The sequence below is a fragment of the Oncorhynchus kisutch genome, linkage group LG10 (assembly GCF_002021735.2).
Source record: "Oncorhynchus kisutch isolate 150728-3 linkage group LG10, Okis_V2, whole genome shotgun sequence".
NCBI lineage: Eukaryota > Metazoa > Chordata > Actinopteri > Salmoniformes > Salmonidae > Oncorhynchus > Oncorhynchus kisutch.
This window is the reverse complement of record NC_034183.2, coordinates 10,428,599-10,449,870: the sequence shown is the minus strand read 5'-3', so window position 1 is coordinate 10,449,870 and position 21,272 is coordinate 10,428,599. Positions and strand designations below refer to the sequence as shown.

Sequence of the window (21,272 nt, the reverse complement as noted above, 5' to 3'; positions counted from 1 at the left end):
CTCCCACCCTGATTGCAGGCAGAGCCACATTACCAACAGTGGCAGGGTCGTGGTGCATTACCTCTCAAACCCAGGCAGAGACTGCAAAATGACACCATATCAAATCAAACTGTATTTGTCACATGCACCGAATACAACAAGTGTAGACCTTACTGTGAAATGCTTACTTACAAGCACCAAATAAACTAAAGTAAAAAATAGTAGCACCAAAACATAACAATAACGAGGCTATGTACAGTGGGTACCGATACCGAGTAAGTGTGCGGGGGTACAGGTTAGAGGTAATTTGTACATGTAGGTAGGGGTGAAGTGACAATGCATAGATAATAAACAGCGAGTAGCAGCAGTGTACAAAACAAATGGGGGGGTCAATGAAATAGTCCGGTGGCCATTTGATGAATTGTTCAGCATTCTCATGGCTTGGGGGTAGAAGCTGTTATTAAGGAGCCTTTCGGTCCTAGACTTGGCTCTCTTGGTACTGCTTGCCGTGCGATAGCAGAGAAAACAGTCTATGACTTGGGTCACTGGGTCACACAATTGTCACTCTGACAATTTTATGGGGTTTCCTCTGACACCGCCTATTATATAGGTCCTGGATGGCAGGAAGCTTGGCCCCAGTGATGTACTGGGCCGTACCCACTACCTTTTGTAGCGCCTTATGGTCAGATCCCGAGCAGTTACCATACCAGGAGGTGATGCAACCGGTCAGGATTCTCTCGATGGTGCAGCTGTAGATCTTTTTGAGGATCTGGGGACCCATGCCAAATCTTTTCAGTCTCCCGAGGGGGAAAAGGTTTTGTTGTGCCCTCTCCACGACTGTCTTGGTGTGTTTGGACCATGATAGTTCGTTGGTGATGTGGACACCAAGGACCTTGAAACTCTCGACCTGTTCCACTACAGCCCCGTTAATGTTAATGGGGCCTGTCCGGCCCGCCTTTTCCTGTAGTCCACGAATGCCACTACTACCACTGTGTACCTTTTTCCTCACTCGAAGAGAAGTGCCCTCACATCAAAATCTCTATATTGTCACCATTAAAGCACATTATCAACAGGAGAAAAGGAAAAATACAATGGCTGTGTTCCTAATGGCAACTTATTCCCTACATACAGTGCTTTCAGAAAGTATTCACACCCCTTGACTTTTTCCACATTTTGTTGGGTTACAGCCTGAATTTTCAAGAAAATTGTCACTGGCGTACACACAATACCCCATAACGTCAAAGTGGAATTATGTTTTTTGAATTTTGTACATATGAATTACAATTGAGTCCTTAAGTATTCATTCCTTGTTATGGCAAGCCTAAACAAGTTCAGTAGTAAAAATGTTTTTAAAGATATACTGTGCAGAAATCGCTCCTCCATTTCCTTGTTGCTAAAATTCTAATAGTTCGCCAAATTTCAGTTTGTGACAAAACAGGTATGTATAGTGTAGAGAATCATTTCCCATAACCAAAAATATTACAATTGACTGAGTGAAAAAAAAGAAAGCCTGCAAAGAATAAAAATATTCCAAAACATGCATTGTTTGCAACAAGGCACTAAAATAATACTCCAAAAATGTGGAATAGCAATTTTGTCCTGAATATAAAGTGTTATGTTTGGGGCAAATCCAATACAACACATTACTGAGTACAGCTCTGCATATTTTCAAGCATATTGGTGGCTGCATCATGTTATAGGTATGCTTGTAATCGTTAAGGACTGGGGAGTTTATCAGAATAAAAAAGATACCGAATGGAGTTAATAAGCACAGGAAAAATCTTAGAGGTTCATTCTGCTTAACACCAGACACTGTGAGATGAATTCAGCTTTCAGCAGGACAATTACCTAAAACAAGGTTTCACAAACTTGGTTAACTATCACTATGGGGTATTGTGTGTAGATGGGTGATGGGATTTTTTATTTATTTAATCCATTTTGAATTCAGGCTGTAACACAACAAAATGTGTAATATATCAAGGGGTGTGAATATTTTCTGAAGGCACTGTAGTGTACTACTTTTTACCAGGGCCCCTAGGGAAGAGGGTGCCATTTGGTACACGGGCCATGTGTTTTTAGACCCATTTGCAGATGAAAGGCTGAGGTTATTTCTTAGCAGCAGCAGTATTATTAGTAGCATCAGTGTACACAACATTATTGTGCCCTTGTGCAGCCTGTTTGTTTGTGAATGAATGTGTAGATCCATGTGTGCTTGAATGTGTGTGTCTGTCTCATGGGAACATGATGGGAGGATGACACTCATATAGCTACAGAATAATATTTTTATGTCATATCGGCATAGTGCAAGTTGGGTGCACTTACCTCATTGGAGAAGATGAAACAGAGCTACTGTGTCTGGAGCTCTGAGGACTAGCCATTCTTGAGCTCTGAGGACTAGCCATTCTGGAGCTCTGAGGACTAGCCATTCTTGAGCTCTGAGGACTAGCCATCCTGGAGCTCTGACGACTTGCAATTCTTGAGCTCTGAGGACTAGCCATTCTTGAGCTCTGAGGACTAGCCATCCTGGAGCTCTGAAGACTAGCCATCCTGGAGCTCTGAGGAATAGCCATCCTGGAGCTCTGAGGACTAGCCATCCTGGAGCTCTGAGGACTAGCCATTCTGGAGCTCTGAGGACTAGCCATCCTGGAGCTCTGAGGACTAGCCATTCTGGAGCTCTGAGGACTAGCCATCCTGGAGCTCTGAGGACTAGCCATCCTATCTGTGTCCATACCACTTCAGCACAGCACCTGCAATAAAAAACATTAGATATGATCATTATTATACAAACCATAAGCACACATTGTTTTCTCTCTATTCCACCAGATAGTAATGTAGAGTGAGTAACACACAATTTATCGCAACATTTATCCGCTTGACAATTTTATACTTTATTAGAATCCTAAATCAAACTTTTTAATGGAAAGACCTGGACACTTAACGTGATCATACACAGACAGATGCGCACAAGCTGACACACACACACACACTGCCTCTCTGGATGTGTAGCTTGCCATGGCACCGCATCGACTACAATCGCTCCTTATTGATCTACACCCAAGCCTTCTATTCTTGTCTTGTCTTTTTTCTCTCCGAGTAATTCAATTATCAATAAAGCCCCGGTTTTGAATTGCTACAGGCCCCATTGTGCCAGTGGAGTAATATTTCTTATCTTCTAATTTATTGGCTGGCTGCCAGCCAGTGACTCTCCACTTTGAGCCAAAGCAAGGGAGCTAGCGCTTAAGTGCCTGCAACTTTATTCTGCATTTTTATTGATGTATCCCATTTAGATTAGTCCATTTTTAAACCCTGTCAAGGCATGAGGGGGGAGGGGGGGGGGGCAGGTCTCATATTGTAATCCATTTAGTTAATGACATCCTGCTCTGGAATGATGACAGATGTCATGTTTACTGTGAGACTATGATTAGCACATATAGTAGCTACATATGATACCCATAGCCACAACTTCTCTGGCCCAGTGACATGGAACAGGCTTAGCTGCTGTGGTTTGCCTTATTAAATGGTGAGAGAGTGTTATTGAATCAATAGATGTTACTAACATAAAGTATAAAAGAGCAGGGCTGTAAATCCTTCATTTAATTCCCATCTGTTCCCATCACACGAGCATACACTGTACAAAACACACAGCTCATCACACGAGCATACACTGTACAAAACACACAGCTCATCACACGAGCATACACTGTACAAAACACACAGCTCATCACATGAGCATACACTGTACAAAACACACAGCTCATCACATGAGCATACACTGTACAAAACACACAGCTCATCACACGAGCATACACTGTACAAAAAACACAGCTCATCACACGAGCATACACTGTACAAAACACACAGCTCATCACATGAGCATACACTGTACAAAACACACAGCTCACCTGGTATTCCTTTAGCATGTGTGAAACGGCAAATAGGCAAATTAGTGTGTCCAGATTGAATGGGGTGGGGACTATTGAACAATGTCATTGTTGCCATTGTGCTGACATCTGACATTGGTGTAGAGAAAATTATGTCAAATCGTGTAATTCACAAGAGAATTACGGAAATCTACTGAAAGAAGGGGGACTATGTGGAGGAAAGAGGCATGGGGGGATGGATGAGAAAGGGGGGGACTATGTGGAGGAAAGAGGCATGGGGGGATGGATGAGAAAGGGGGGGACTATGTGGAGGTAAGAGGCATGGGGAGGCAATGGTATGGGTGAGTAAGAGGGTGGAAAAAGTGAGAGCGTTTTCGCTGCAGTCTAAGCACCTAAGAGATAGCAAATCTGATTGTGTCACGGTGCCAAATGAATATGCAGTCAATACCACAACCCTATGATGACAAGACAAAGATCTTGCTCTAGTTGTGTAATCGTTAATATGAATATTGCACAAGTCATTTTACAGAGTAACAGAAAATAATAGAATGGAATTCACAATATACTGGACATGTTAAATAAATTAAACTCACACAATGTTGGTATTACATACAGACAATTTCCATTTGGCAATACTTAAGCAACATCTGTTATCCAATCGAAAAAAGGACTGGAACCATTGTACTATTGATACAGGTGGCCATGAAAATCAAAAAGGAAAGACATTCCATTTCAATAGACAAGTCGCCTCCTTAAAAACACTCATCTGCATTATCATACAAATTGAGGGGAGGAGTCTAATGTGTCCGATTGAATCAATCCTGTCACAGCTCTCATGGTGCATATGTAGGTGACAAGTCAAGCGATGTCCTACTGAAAGTGATCTCTTTGGTCTCCATGATCTCCAATGATGCGTGAGGAAATGTCGAACGTTTATGGCTGAGCCTGTAGTCAATTTCCCACAAGCATTTCACTACACCACAAGCATTTCACTACACCACAAGCATTTCACTACACCACAAGCATTTCACTATACCACAAGCATTTCGCTACACCACAAGCATTTCACTACACCACAAGCATTTCACTACACCACAAGCATTTCGCTACACCACAAGCATTTCACTACACCACAAGCATTTCACTACACCACAAGCATTTCACTACACCACAAGCATTTCACTACACCACAAGCATTTCGCTACACCACAAGCATTTCGCTACACCACAAGCATTTCACTATACCACAAGCATTTCACTACACCACAAGCATTTCACTACACCACAAGCATTTCGCTACACCACAAGCATTTCACTAGACCACAAGCATTTCGCTACACCCGCAATAACGTCTGCTAAATATGTGACCAATAAAATGTGATTTGATTTTAAATTCATGGCCTTGGATTATACATTTTCTGCACTCCTTAAAAGGACTTAGTAACTATGTAACTATTAGTAACTATGTAATAACTATGTTATAACACAGTAACATTCAAAAGTACCTAAATTCAAGTTCTTGTTGAATAATCCTTCTAAGCGTGACTCTTCATTTTAATGAAATCAAACTTTAAAGAATGACTTTCAGTTGATATACTTGTAAACAACATAAGTGATTGTGTAAACATAAAGACGTATTGAGTGATGACGCTGAAGATGGTAGCATACCTTTAACGTGTTACCACAGTCGCCGGGTTGTTACTTGCACAACATGCTACTACTAGAACATGTCGTTGTTCTGACATATAGGCATTTTACTGATTGCATATGACAGTGACGAATCTTGCTCCCTGGGATGGTCAGTTCTTTTCAAGTCTGGAAGGAAATCTGAATGCCCCAATGTCTTTCTGCAATGGAGAAGGTGGTTGGCTTAGGTGCAGAAACAAGGGACACTTCTGTTTTAGCCATGTTACGTGGGATAAAATAACCGGCAAGTGGGTTTTGTGTCTAAGGACTGCAGAGGGAAATCACTCTGGTGTGCACTTTAATTTATTGCGGCACTTTGTGTGATGTCTTATGTAGTATCCATCCCTCCTACATGAGATCCATCTAGCTAATTCACAACAACATATTCAAGTACCTTAACAGTATGGGGTAGCAAACCATGTGACATACACTGCACAAAAGGTTACAACCTAACTGTAAGTGTATTCTGATTACTATAGAAATCCTGAATGTCTGCCATTTAAAAACTGAGCTACCTTACAATTGACACACACACACAGTCATTTTCTATTTTCCTTTATTTTGTGAAAGATAGTGTAAACATTGTCTGTGGTCTTAGTAATTGCAGAGTCAGTTAAAAATACATGTTCAGGACGTTTTAATGCATTGTGGGTGAACATTCAGCCCTTTTCAGTCTCTGCATGAAACCACTGACTGGATTCAGCAATCGGGTCCTAAAAAACAAGCCAAAAACACAAAGCATAATACTGCCTTATAGCCTCCTTATTAGGTTGCCTAAGGAAATAAAATCGCATATAACTAAAAAGAAACTGCACACACACAAAGTGCAGTTTAAGAAGAAATAAACCAACCTACTTACCATCTAATAAAATAACCCTGATTCAACGTTTTTGTTGTGACTGTCGAAGTTCAGAGTGGTGCAAGACAAAGTTCTCAAACCGATCCCTCACAGTCCTGTTTTCCCTTGGGAGAGTGGGTTCCCAGTATCTAACTAAAGCAGCTATCTGCCCTCCCTGGACTTTAAATAGACCTGATATGCACAGTATGAGTTGACCGGCCAGCATACTGTCTTGCCAGTCATCTCATTGAGCTGTGAGAGGAGGTTCACAGGAGGATACCGTAGTCACAACCTCCGCCATAGGCCTGTCATGGGGAGGGGAAGGCCTGGGTAGGATTACTGGGTGGGTGGTGGGAACATGACGGAACCTTGCTCTGCTCTAGTCTAGACGCAGTGGGCTGCCTCAATGTGTGCTCTGTCCTCTGAGACCCACAGGCAGCACTAACAGAGCCTGGTCACAGTGCCAGAGGCAGCTATCAAAAAGCATAGAATGCTATCAACAAAAGCTAGCAATGCTGGAACAGACTACTGAAGTGCTATGGGAGGTTTAGTGATAGCCACTGCCCACCATGCTGGTGTTTGTGTTTCAATGCTAAAGGTGAATTTAGCCATAATGACAAAGTTACAGTATTTGGTCAATGCTAATCTCGGTTAACTCAGAACTAAAGTCTTGTGTAATAGGTCAGATGTTCTAATAAGTTCTGGGTCCATACGTTTTAAGAGAACAAGGATCGAAGCTGGAACGAAGAACTCCACCTTTTCTCTTTGCAATTCACGGGCAAGTTTATGGGCCAAATGTTCCTTCCCCTTTCAAGTTTGAAAGATGCTAACACCTGTGAAATCGTGATTGGTCCAAATAACCAGTGACGAAAAACCCAACCACCGGAATTAATTTGGCTGATCTCATGACAGGTATTTGGTACCATTTATGTTTACGTAGTCAGTCTACGAAAGATTAGGCAAATGCTAACATAATTAAAGGTAGACTGAGCGATGCGAAGTCAATAGAATTTTGGACCGATTTCAACAACAGCTACGAGCCTAGAAGCCAGAGACTAAATGTTGCTGTTCTGGTCCCGTAGCTACCACGTTGTTGAAGCATGAAGCTCGACCATGTACAGATACTGTGTGAGAGCAAAGTATTGCATCGCACTCATCTCAATATCTGCGGTGCGGCCCGTGGCAACCGTCATAATGCTGAGTCTACAATGACATTATACTGACAGAACCTTGCAATAACTCCACCGGTGGAAACTGTGTGAAAAGAACCAAGACAGCATATTTAAAAAATAGCTATGCTAGAGGTGGCTAAGCAGATTAACACCAAATAGTAAACAACCAAATAATCAGTGGGCTAGCTTGTAGGCTAAAGAACCTGCCTAGGTTTAAGAATGTTGCAAAGATCTACAGGTTATTTTCAGAATTAAAAAAAATCCTCTCTAGCAGATATATCAAGTAAGTCTAAAAGTGGTGCATTACCCAGATAACAGTAGCAGTGGTATTTTAGGTTTGAGTTATCTTATGGCTTGCCAATGCTAATAGAGGAGGGAAATTGCTTCTATTAGGCCCATGGACTGGGTTAACTGCTGGCTAATTTTGAGCAAATTATGTGTATGAAATCACGTAGCATAAGTATTATGCTATCTGTAACATAACTGTATCTTCAGACTACAGGTAGTGATTTTACGTTTGATACCGGAGCTCCGAGACATGCACCGAAATTGCTAAGCAGTTTAATTCAAAGCGGTGTGCCGATGCCTGTATCACTTTATCAGAAGCATGTGATCAATGATACCCGAAGCTTTGAGTCATCGAACAACCACCTGATTGGTTTGGTATTTATTTAGGTATAAGACAAAAAAGCTACTCTGCGCACACGCTACAGCGTGTGGGACATCATCTATAATAATTTGGCTGCTCTAAATTCTTTTGACCACAAGGTGCCACTGCTGTACACTGTGTTGGTCAACGCCTTGTGTAATTAACTTATTTTTGACACAATTGGCTGGAAAGCCTCAGTGCTTCAGGACTCTTAATTTCCCCATCACCAACTACAGGTTTTGGGCACAATTATAGAAATAGTCTGTCACATTTGAATAATCAGACATTGATAATCAAAGTAAACACATACCTTAGTATAATTGACCACATCCCAAACAGTTCTTTAAAACAGCAGGTATAAGAGTTCTCCTCTACACAGGTCTAAGGGGTGATTTGATCGTTTTTGAATATCCGCCTTAATAAGGGTCCTAGGGGAAACACTGACCAAAACTATGATTCCTACCATGTCACATGATGATATTACAGATATTACATAGCAGTCGAACATTCCACAGCTTTTGTGTCCAGGAGGAGCCATAGGGATAACTAGCATAGCTAGCTAGTTTACATATCACCATAGGAGTAAGCGAGTGAGAACAAGTATGTGAATGAGACGTTAAAGAGAAAGTACCACAATATTTCAGCTAAGGACAATCTCTATAGTCTGTTTGTGCTTAAACTGTGTTTTCGTAAGAAATGGACACGTGGGAACGGAGCTAGCCTGTCCACTTAAGCTTCACTTGTTTAGTTGAAATACCTCCCGATTCATCATGCAAGAGTGAACTAAGAAGCTTCGCATTTAGAAGTGGAAAGCTATGATGTTGTTGGAGCTCAACTCTGGTAGTTGGGATTGCACCACATTCACACCAGCAGAAAAGACTGGGTATAAGAGGCAGCTTAAGGGCAACAGGGATATTTATGTTGTGTTTCTCTGTGCTATTGTGTTCATACATGTTAAACTTCACTTTTAGAGTGGTTCTCAAACACACCAATCAAACAAATATTTAAGCAGCACTCTTTCCAAATACAGGAAATACTTTTTATCTTCCAGCCCTGGGACTACTGTCAGAGCTGTCAGTCAGCCAGGAGCCGTTACACCAGCCCTGGGACTACTGTCAGAGCTGTCAGTCAGCCAGGAGCCGTTACACCAGCCCTGGGACTACTGTCAGAGCTGTCAGTCAGCCAGGAGCCGTTACACCAGCCCTGGGACTACTGTCAGAGCTGTCAGTCAGCCAGGAGCCGTTACACCAGCCCTGGGACTACTGTCAGAGCTGTCAGTCAGCCAGGAGCTGTTACACCAGCCCTGTGACTACTGTCAGAGCTGTCAGTCAGCCAGGAGCCGTTACACCAGCCCTGGGACTACTGTCAGAGCTGTCAGTCAGCCAGGAGCCGTTACACCAGCCCTGGGACTACTGTCAGAGCTGTCAGTCAGCCAGGAGCCGTTACACCAGCCCTGGGACTACTGTCAGAGCTGTCAGTCAGCCAGGAGCCGTTACACCAGCCCTGGGACTACTGTCAGAGCTGTCAGTCAGCCAGGAGCCGTTACACCAGCCCTGGGACTACTGTCAGAGCCGTCAGTCAGCCAGGAGCTGTTACACCAGCCCTGGGACTACTGTCAGAGCTGTCAGTCAGCCAGGAGCCGTTACACCAGCCCTGGGACTACTGTCAGAGCTGTCAGTCAGCCAGGAGCCGTTACACCAGCCCTGGGACTACTGTCAGAGCTGTCAGTCAGCCAGGAGCCGTTACACCAGCCCTGGGACTACTGTCAGAGCTGTCAGTCAGCCAGGAGCCGTTACACCAGCCCTGGGACTACTGTCAGAGCCGTCAGTCAGCCAGGAGCCGTTACACCAACCCTGGGACTACTGTCAGAGCCGTCAGTCAGCCAGGAGCCATTACACCAGCCCTGGGACTACTGTCAGAGAGCCATTACTGTCAGAGCTGTCAGTCAGCCAGCAGCCGTTACACCAGCCCTGGGACTACTGTCAGAGCTGTCAGTCAGCCAGGAGCCGTTACACCAGCCCTGGGACTACTGTCAGAGCCATCAGTCAGCCAGGAGCTGTTACACCAGCCCTGGGACTACTGTCAGAGCCATCAGTCAGCCAGGAGCCGTTACACCAGCCCTGGGACTACTGTCAGAGCCGTCAGTCAGCCAGGAGCTGTTACACCAACCCTGGAACTACTGTCAGAGCTGTCAGTCAGCCAGGAGCCGTTACACCAGCCCTGGGACTACTGTCAGAGGTGTCAGTCAGCCAGGAGCCGTTACACCAGCCCTGGGACTACTGTCAGAGCTGTCAGTCAGCCAGGAGCTGTTACACCAGCCCTGGGACTACTGTCAGAGCTGTCAGTCAGCCAGGAGCCGTTACACCAGCCCTGGGACTACTGTCAGAGCTGTCAGTCAGCCAGGAGCCGTTACACCAGCCCTGGGACTACTGTCAGAGCCGTCAGTCAGCCAGGAGCCGTTACACCAACCCTGGGACTACTGTCAGAGCCGTCAGTCAGCCAGGAGCTGTTACACAAGCCCTGGGACTACTGTCAGAGCCGTCAGTCAGCCAGGAGCTGTTACACCAGCCCTGGCACTACTGTCAGAGACGTCAGTCAGCCAGGATCCATTTGCACCAGCCCTGGGACGACTGTCAGAGCCGTCAGTCAGCCAGAAGCCGTTACACCAGCCCTGGGACTACTGTCAGAGCCGTCAGTAAGCCAGGAGCCATTACACCAGCCCTGGGACTACTGTCAGAGCCGTCAGTCAACCAGGAGCCGTTACACCAGCCCTGGGACTACTGTCAGAGCTGTCAGTCAGCCAGGAGCTGTTACACCAGCCCTGGGACTACTGTCAGAGCTGTCAGTCAGCCAGGAGCCGTTACACCAGCCCTGGGACTACTGTCAGAGCTGTCAGTCAGCCAGGAGCCGTTACACCAACCCTGGGACTACTGTCAGAGCCGTCAGTAAGCCAGGAGCCATTACACCAGCCCTGGGACTACTGTCAGAGCCGTCAGTCAGCCAGGAGCCGTTACACCAACCCTGGGACTACTGTCAGAGCCGTCAGTCAGCCAGGAGCTGTTACACAAGCCCTGGGACTACTGTCAGAGCCGTCAGTCAGCCAGGAGCTGTTACACCAGCCCTGGCACTACTGTCAGAGACGTCAGTCAGCCAGGATCCATTTGCACCAGCCCTGGGACGACTGTCAGAGCCGTCAGTCAGCCAGAAGCCGTTACACCAGCCCTGGGACTACTGTCAGAGCCGTCAGTAAGCCAGGAGCCATTACACCAGCCCTGGGACTACTGTCAGAGCCGTCAGTCAGCCAGAAGCCGTTACACCAGCCCTGGGGCTACTGTTGGAGCCGTCAGTAAGCCAGGAGCTATTACACCAGCCCTGGGACTACTGTCAGAGCCGTCAGTCAACCAGGAGCCGTTACACCAGCCCTGGGACTACTGTCAGAGCCGTCAGTCAACCAGGAGCCGTTACACCAGTCCTGGGACTACTGTTGAAAATTAGACGGCTGAGTAACTCTGGCACATTTACGTAAATGTGCATTGTCCCTGTCAACTAAACCTAATAAAGTACAGTAAAGTAAACTTTGAGAAAAGTTCTCCAACACTTGTCATTAAAAAGTTGCGCAATGAGAATCAGTTGTGTACATTCAACGTGTCTCCCTATTTTGTATTAGGGTGTCTAAATCTGGCTTTGTGTTGAAATAGCAACACTGCCATGTTTTATTAATTCTCACACCTCCCACACGAGGCCTTTAAATTGGTCCTTCAAAACAATATAGCCTTCAAAATTCAGCTCAATCATTTTAGACAGAGCAGTCAAACAGAGTAACCACGGGAAGCAGTGACAGCTCCCAGTCAGCCAAGCTTCACGAAATCAACTTTTCAGGTGAAAAGCTCATTTTTTACTGTTACGTCAGTGTTACACTAGAGAAATTGTTTCCATAGCTATAGTGATGACAGTGAGGACTTGTGAAGAGCAGAATCAACAACCTCTGCATAATGGAAACATTTTCTTTGTGAGAAGGTGTTAAAGTACCAGGGGCCTGGCTTTGGCCCCAGGTGTGAGAAGGTGTTAAAGTACCAGGGGCCTGGCTTTGGTCCCAGGTGAGAGCAGGTCTGCTGGAGCCATGTGAGACACCGATGCCAGCCCGTGTAGATGGAAAAAGAAAAGTCTGAGTCTTTTGGGTAAAACACAAAAAATTCTGTAGGAGATAAACACCATTCAATTCATAATTTTACCTGACGCCTAAGAGGTTTATGAAATCTTTGATGGTATTCAAATATGGTCGAATTGAAAAGTATTTGAAGTGAATGTAAAGGGTAAGGGTTACAGCCTGATATAATCTCATGTTCACTGTATTTTCCCGAAGTACCTTATAGTCCTGGAAGTGCACCTTTTAAAATGCCATTATCCACTATCAAACAATAACTTGATACAATAGCTATTATAGTTCAGGTCCTACAGCACGAACCACAGAAAGTCTCACTGGGCAGCTAATGACACAAAAAGGTGTCAAACGGGATGCTGATGTGAGAGGCAGAGACACTTGCGGAGCAATGCTGGGAATGAGTGGGTGGGAGAATGCACTGGAGGGGAGGAGTGGCCTGTTTTTGGGGGGTGAAGTTGCTGTTATCGAAAGTCGCTGATTCCTGTGGAGCTAAGGGGACAGGCGAGGGCGGAGGGGAGGGAAGAAGGACCTGTGCCAAGTGAGTCACTGTATACAGTGTCAGGGCTAATTAGGGCCCCCTACTATGAGAGTTCCATCTCCACAGCACGGAGGGGAGGGGGTCACCCAGAGCCAGGTAGAGGCCAACTCTTAGTGCGCTCTCTCTCCGAGGGAGACTTACAGATATAGGGATGACGGAAAGAGAGAGAGAGGGGAGAAGAGATGGTGAAAGGATGGAAATACACAGAGCAGAAGAGAAAGGGAGGACACAGCAGAGGGAAAATCAGGAGGGGTACTAAGAAAGAAAGACTGCGAGAGGGAGAGTGTATAAAAGGAAGAGAGTGAATGTCAGGACGACACAGAATGGAAAGGTTTAGGTAGTATATAGTGAACCAAGTTTCATTGGTGACATCATAAGAAAACTAGAGCTTATAGGGGGAGCATATTGGGACATCGATGAGGTAAGGTATATGAGCCCCTCTCTGCCTCACTTAAGTGGTCCATTGTGGAATGAAACAGAGGAAGAGTCTGAGCCTGCCATCAGACAAAGAAAAGGATGGATGTCTGACACGTTAAGTGTGCCTGTCTATCTGTAGCTGACAGTATGAACTTTACTCCTGTCGCTCCTTTCATTTCCCTCTTTCCTCATCTCATCATATTGTGTGAATCTCCATTGTCTCATCAACTTGGTCTCATGACCTTACATGGCTGCATCTGATATCTCATATTCGTCTCACTCTGAAGCAATCTCTCTTTACCTGCAAAATCCTGTTTCTCCATTTCATTTGTTTAAAAGCCCAGTCTCAGCCTGTTTTGGTGGGATAGAGTTTTGGCCTGCCTGGTGACATCACCAAGCAGTAAATTAGTTAATTGACCAATAAGAAAGAAATCCAAATCTCTCTGCCAATAACAGCTAGTTTTCAGTTTTCCCCACCCACTCAGATGACTCACACAGTCCTCACAAAAGCATTGCTTGGGAAAAAGCCATTTTTGTTTATTTTTGACAATTTTAATTGAAAACAATTACAGGTACATAATTGTTAGCCAGAAATTATTTGAAATTGAGATTTTTTAAAAACGCGGCTGCATTTGCATATTGTAAATATACAGTGCCTTTGAAAGTATTCAACCCCTTTGACTTTTTCCAAGTTTTGTTGCGTTACAAAGTGGGATTAAAATGGACTGAATTGTCATTTTTTGGTCAATGATCTACACAAAATACTCCAATGTCAAAGGGGAATCAACTTTTTTTCGTTTTCTAAATGTATGAAAAATAAAACACTAATATATATTGATTAGATATGTATTCAGTCAATACATGTTAGAAACACCTTTGACAGCAATTACAGCTGAGTCTTTTTGGGTAAGTCTTTAAGTCTTTGCACACCTGGGGCCTCATTTATCAATCATGCATAAAATCTGTGCGTAAACCATTTATTGCAATCATTTCCATGCAAACGGGAGATTTATCAATATGAACGTTTGGCATTTCTTTCCTTCTTAATGCGTTTGAGACAGTCAGTTGTATTGTGACAAGGTAGGGGTGGTATACAGAAGAAAGCCCTAAAACCAAGTCCATATTATGGCAAGAACAGCTCAAATACCTCCAAGATCTCCAAGGCATTTCTAGTCGATCGCCAAACATTTCTGTAAAAAAAACAACGATAAAGCCTTGTTTCCCCCCCAAAAAAATATTAGTCCCGGGCTGTTAGTGGTAGGTGTAGCCAAATCAGCTGCCCTGCGCGCCGGGTAGGAAAACTGTTGCCATTTCATGTGTCTGAAGGTACAAACTCTGCCTTCCCGGTGTGCCTGGAGAGGAAATCAAGTGCACTATGCCTCCGCTGGCCAATCTGATTCCTCAGATGACCGAGTCTGCGGTAACGTAGCAGGCATACAAGAAAGCTACGGCAAAATGAATACTGTGATATTTCAAAACCATGACTAGAGAGAGACTATCAACTAATACAGCAAAGAGCTGCTGTTTTTATGAGTTCATGTTTAAGTTCTTACTCAGCACTGTCAACACTTTGTATTCAACACTTTTACAACCCATAAAATGCTCGTTGTTCCTATTTCCAACAAGCAGTGCAGCAGTAATGAATGAGGAGGGACGTGTTTATATAGGCCTGCGTTGTTACTATTATTAGCGGACAACAATGCATTGCAATGCATTGCATTTATTAATGTCCCGAACAACAATGCAACAATGCATTGGCAGGTAAATTCAAGGTAAATTCAAGCAAAGGTTCAAGCAAAGGTAATTCAAGCAAATGTATTGGGCCTATAGCTTACTGTACAAACCTCATTGCTACAGTACTGTTTTTAACTGGTTAATGTTACATAGGCTTACGTTTCTTAAGTCATGTTAATAAAGAATCAGAGCGGTAGATCTCGGCATTTTGACACAGAAAGTGATATTGACTCAGAAAAGGTTGGTGACCACTGCTTTAAGACATGAAGGTCAGTCAATCTGGAAAATTTCAAAAACTTAAAAAGTTTCTTCAAGTGCCGTCGCAAAAACCATCAAGCTCTATGATGAAACTGGCTCTCATGAGGACCGCCACAGGAAAGAGTGATCTCTGCTGCAGAGGATAAATTCATTAGAGTTAACTGCACCTCAGATAGCAGGCCAAATAAAAGTAACAGACACATCTGAACATCAACTGTTCAAAGGAGACTGCGTGAATCAGGCCTTCGTGGGATCGAATTGCTGCAAAGAAACACCACTGGGACATCAATAAGAAGAAGATACTTGCTAGGACCAAGAAACACAAGCTTTGGACATTAGACCGGTGAAAATCTGTCCTTTAGTCTGATGTGTCCAAATTTCTGATTTTTGGTTCCAACCGCCATGTCTTTGTGAGACGCAGAGTAGGTGAACGGATGATCTCCGCATGTGTGGTTCCCACCGTGAAGCATGGAGGAGGAGATGTGATGGTGTGGGGGTGCTTTGCTGGTGACACTGTCAGTGATTTATTTAGAATTCAAGGCACACTTAACCAGCATGGCTACCACAGCATTCTGCAGCAAAACGCCATCCCATCTGGTTTGCTCTTCAAATCAAATTCTATTAGTCACATGCACCGAATACAACAGGTGTAGACCTTACAGTGAAATGCTTACTTACGAGCCCCTAACCGACAGTGCAGTTTAAAAAAATACGGATAAGAATAAGAGATAAAAGTAAAAAATAATTGAAGAGGAGCAGTAAAAAAGAACAATATATACAGGGGGGTGCAGGTACAGAGTCAATATATACAGGGGGGTGCAGGTACAGAGTCAATATATACAGGGGGGTGCAGGTACAGAGTCAATATATACAGGGGGGTGCCGGTACAGAGTCAATATATACAGGGGGGTGCCGGTACAGAGTCAATATATACAGGGGGGTGCCGGTACAGAGTCAATATATACAGGGGGGTGCAGGTACAGAGTCAATATATACAGGGGGGTGCAGGTACAGAGTCAATATATACAGGGGGGTGCCGGTACAGAGTCAATATATACAGGGGGGTGCAGGTACAGAGTCAATATATACAGGGGGGTGCCGGTACAGAGTCAATATATACAGGGGGGTGCCGGTACAGAGTCAATATATACAGGGGGGTGCCGGTACAGAGTCAATATATACAGGGGGGTGCCGGTACAGAGTCAATATATACAGGGGGGTGCCGGTACAGAGTCAATATATACTGGGGGGTGCCGGTACAGAGTCAATATATACAGGGGGGTGCCAGTACAGAGTCAATATATACAGGGGGGAGCTGTAGAACCTTTTGCGGATCTGAGGACCCATGCCAAATCTTTTCAGTCTCCTGAGGGGGAATAGGTTTGTTGTGCCCTCTTCACGACTGTCTTGGTGTGCTTGGACCATGATAGTTTGTTGGTGATGTGGACACCAAGGACCTTGAAGCTCTCCACCTGCTCCACTGCAGCCCCGTCGATGAGAATGGGGGCGTGCTCAGTCCTCTTTTTCCTGTAGTCCACAATCATCTCTGTCTTGATCACGATGAGGGAGAGGTTATTTTCCTGGCACAACATGGCCAGGTCTCTGACCTCCTCCGTATAGGCTGTTCGTTGTTGTCCGTGATCAGGCCTACCACTGTTGAGCAAATGTATTGATGGTGTTGGGGTCGTGCCTGGCCGTGCAGTCATGAGTGAACAGGGAGTACAGGAGGGGGCTGAGCACGCACCCCTCAATGGGTTCCCAAATACGAAATACGAACTATGTGAACAGAAAAGGCTTTATGTGCCAGTGATAGGTTATGTGATGTGCAAAATACATTGCTAAATGTGGTGGAAAGGTAGCCAGGTGGAACTCACGACTCGTTTATTCTGCAGAACAGCAATGTTGACCTATATGCCTACAGGAGGGAGCTGTTGAGGATGGAGGGCTTATTGGTGGGTGTTGCCTACACATTTGAAGTACATCTGCCATTGCTGAAGCAACTTGAATTGTCCCAATGGTCCTCTCTTTGTAGCTATTTCACTGGTCAAGCCACAACAGAGTGAGCCGCATAAAAACCTTTTGGTTGTTCTCAATCTCTGACACTAGCACCTCTAGCACTGTTGGAAATTCCCCACAGGCTTTAAAGGGAAATTTTGACCATATATAGTTAATTAGGGGCGTTTCGAAATGCAAACAGCCAAGGTCGGCACAAGCACTCTGAGAACAATTGGTATTTATCAATGGTTATCTTCTACCGGTGTGTGTATGGCGCTAGTAGGATTGTTTGATAAATCACACTTTTTTTTATCCATACAACCATTCTAAATTCTGTTCGTAAGTAGTATTTTAGAAATAGTTTATACATATTGATATATGAGACCCTTGGATTATACAATATTTGCCAATCATAATTTTTTTAATTCTTCAAGTTAGTTGTTGATGATTGCTAGACAGCCATTTTCAAGTCTTGCCATATATTTTCAAGACAAAGTAAAAAACTGTAACTAAGCCACTCAGGAACATTCAATGTAATCTTGGTTAGCAACTCCAGTGTAGATTTGACCTAGTGTTTTAGGTCATTGTCCTGCAGAAACATGAATTAGTCTTCCAGTGCCTGTTGGAAAGCAGACTGAGCCAGGTTTTCCTCTGGGATTTTACCTCTGCTTATCTCTATTCCATTTCTTTTAATCCTAAAACATGCATACACAAACACACAGGCTGCACAAGGGCACAATAATGTTGTGTACACTGATGCTACTAATAATACTGCTGCTGCTAAGAAATAACCTCAGCCTTTCATCTGCAAATGGGTCTAAAAACACATGGCCCGTGTACCAAATGGCACCCTCTTCCCTAGGGGCCCTGGTAAAAAGTAGTACACTACAGAAAGTATTCACACCCCTTGACATATTACACATTTTGTTGTGTTACAGCCTGAATTCAAAATGGAATTAAATCAATTATTTCCCATCACCCATCTACACACAATATCCCATAGTGATAGTTAACCAAGTTTGGGAAACCTTGTTTTAGGTAATTGTCCTGCTGAAAGCTGATTTCATCTCCCAGTGTCTGGTGTAAAGCAGAATGAACCTCTAAGATTTTTCCTGTTGCTTAACTCCATTCGTTAAAAAAAAAAATCCTCATAAATTCCCCAGTCCGTGCCGATGACAAGCATACCCATAACACGAGTTGAACTCAGTGATGTGTTGGATTTGGCCCAAAACACAATGCTTTGCCTTCAGGACAAAAAGTACATTTCTTTGCCACATTCTTTGCCGTATTACTTTAGTGCCTTGTTGCAACCAGGATTCATATTCTGGACAGGCTTCCTTCTTTACTCACTGTCGTTTAGGTTAGTATTGTGGAGTAGCTACAGTGTTGTTGATCCATCCTCAGTCCTCCTATCACAGCCATTAAACTGTAACTGTTTTAAAGTCACCATTGGCCTCATGACGAAATCCCTGAGTGGTTTCCTTCCTCTCCGGCAACTGATTTAGGAAGGACGCCTGTATCTTTTGAAGTGACTGGGCGATACACCACCCAAAGCCTAAATAATAACTTCAATGTCTGCTTTTTTAACCCATCTACCAATCAGTGCCTGTCTTTGTGAGGCATTGGAAAACCTCTCTGGTCTTTGTGGAAGAATAAGGGCTTGAAAAAAATAATGTTAACCACTATAATTGCAGTCCATGCAACTTGTGTGATTTGTTAAGCACATTTGTTACTACTGAACTTATTTAGGCTTTCTATAACAAAGGGCTTGAATACTTATTGACTCATTTCATTTAAGCTTTTCATTTTTATTTAATTTGTACACTTTTCTAAAAAACTAAATTCTGCTTTGACGTTATGGGTATTGTGTTTAGATTAGTGACACAATCTCAATGTAATGAATTTTAAAATCAGGCTGTAACTACAACAAAATGTGGAAAAAGTCAATACATATATTTTTTTAAGTCAATAATCAATACTTTCTGAAGGCACTGTATATTTTTAAGGGATTTTCAGATTTTATTGGACAGGGTGAGAGAGAGAGGGTGACAGTGGGGAAAGATAGACACAGGTTGCGTCAAAGGCTAGTAGGCCGACACTGTAGACATGTGTACCGAGAGCAGCATTACTGCTAGACCAGCCAGACCACTCTCCTTCAGTTCTGAAATCTATTTAACATGACTTTCTCTACTATTTTTTGGGACTCCACTGCCCTGAATAGTTTTCTCTTTTGCAATATGGGAAAACTTTGTTTTTTCTAGCCTTTCGAGTGTGGCAAAGTCATACCACACACACAGACATACACATATACATTCATGCTACACACACACACACATCACAACTGCTGCTAACAGACTCTTATTTACTATTGCTAATACTAAACAATTGACTTGCCCCCTAATACCCCCTTCCCTGATAAATGTGTAAACATTGGACTACGAATTGTGCCTTCCTGTATTATACTTATGCTAAAATGTTTATTCTATTCTACTGAACCATTTACTTTATGTTCATCTTCTTGTCTTTTCTTATTTCTTATTGTTGTTGCATTGTCCAGAAGGAACCTGCAACTAAGCATTTTGTTTGGGCAGTGTATACCATATGTACTCTGTACATACGACTAATAAAACGTGAAACGCACGGACTAGGGTTGGGCCGATATATGATTAAATCAAATATTGTGATATTTGACATTGACGAAATATGGTGAAATACAAGACGATACATTGTGATGTGCAAGACTGTACTCTATTTGAACTTTACAAATAAAAACTATGCCGTTTTATCAGCTGGCTATATCAATATGTTGAAAATGAAGTCTAAATTAATGAACTAAGCCTTGTTTTTTTTCGCCACGAAGATTATTTCATGAGATTGTACTATAATGTTCTTAATAAGCACAAACAATTCTACAGTCTGTAATGATTTTGTCATTTACACCGCAGAACAATTATATCGGATATGGCGATATTTGGAGTAGAATGTCATAGAAGAGGTCTCCCCAATCATCACCCAATCCTAACACGCACACACAGGGTCTGAGAGGCCCCTAATGTAAAAACACACAGTAATGCGGCGTTGGAGAGAGACCATGTAAAAACACACAGTAATGTGGCTTTGGAGAGAGACCATGTAAAAACACACAGTAATGCAGCTTTGGAGAGAGACCATGTAAAAACACACAGTAATGCGGCGTTGGAGAGAGACCATGTAAAAACACACAGTAATTGAGCATTGGAGAGAGACCATGTAAAAACACACAGTAATGCAGCATTGGAGAGAGACCATGTAAAAACACACAGTAATTGAGCATTGGAGAGAGACCATGTAAAAACACACAGTAATGCGGCGTTGGAGAGAGACCATGTAAAAACACACAGTAATGCGGTGTTGGAGAGAGACCATGTAAAAACACACAGTAATTGAGCATTGGAGAGAGACCATGTAAAAACACACAGTAATTGAGCATTGGAGAGAGACCATGTAAAAACACACAGTAATTGAGCATTGGAGAGAGACCATGTAAAAACACACAGTAATTGAGCATTGGAGAGAGACCATGTAAAAACACACAGTAATTGAGCATTGGAGAGAGACCATGTAAAAACACACAGTAATTGAGCATTGGAGAGAGACCTGTCACGATTGTCATGGGAAGTAGAACAAAGCGAAGCTTGCTTAGCGTACATTTATTTATTTATATAAAATGTCTCCAATAAAGCAAAGGCACGACCGTGCCGCTTAACAGTGCTAAAGTGCCACTAACAAAGATAACTTCCCACAATCACACCAGGGGGAAAGGCTGCCTAAGTATGATTCCCAATCAGAGATAGACAGCTGTCCCTGATTGAGAACCATACCCGGCCAAACACAAAGAAATAGAAAACAGAAATCAGAACATAGAATGCCCACCCAAATCACACCCTGACCAAACCAAAATAGAGACATAAAAAACTCTCTAAG

General features: G+C 43.5%; 1 protein-coding gene across 2 annotated transcripts in view; it reads right to left on the bottom strand.

Annotated features, from left to right (window-relative positions):
- Positions 1 to 21,272, bottom strand: part of LOC109897749 (protein inscuteable homolog) — an 83,742-nt gene that overhangs the window by 46,515 nt on the left and 15,955 nt on the right. The window contains exons 1-2 of one of the 2 annotated variants that reach the window (XM_031833048.1): positions 6,406 to 6,539; positions 2,302 to 2,726 (exon numbers count right to left, since the gene is read on the bottom strand). In XM_031833048.1, the coding sequence (XP_031688908.1) occupies positions 2,302 to 2,708 (407 nt within the window). In that variant the 5' untranslated portion in view covers positions 2,709 to 2,726; positions 6,406 to 6,539. Of the gene's footprint in view, positions 1 to 2,301; positions 2,727 to 6,405; positions 6,540 to 21,272 lie in introns of those variants that run through there. The other variant, XM_031833049.1, reaches the window with a different exon arrangement.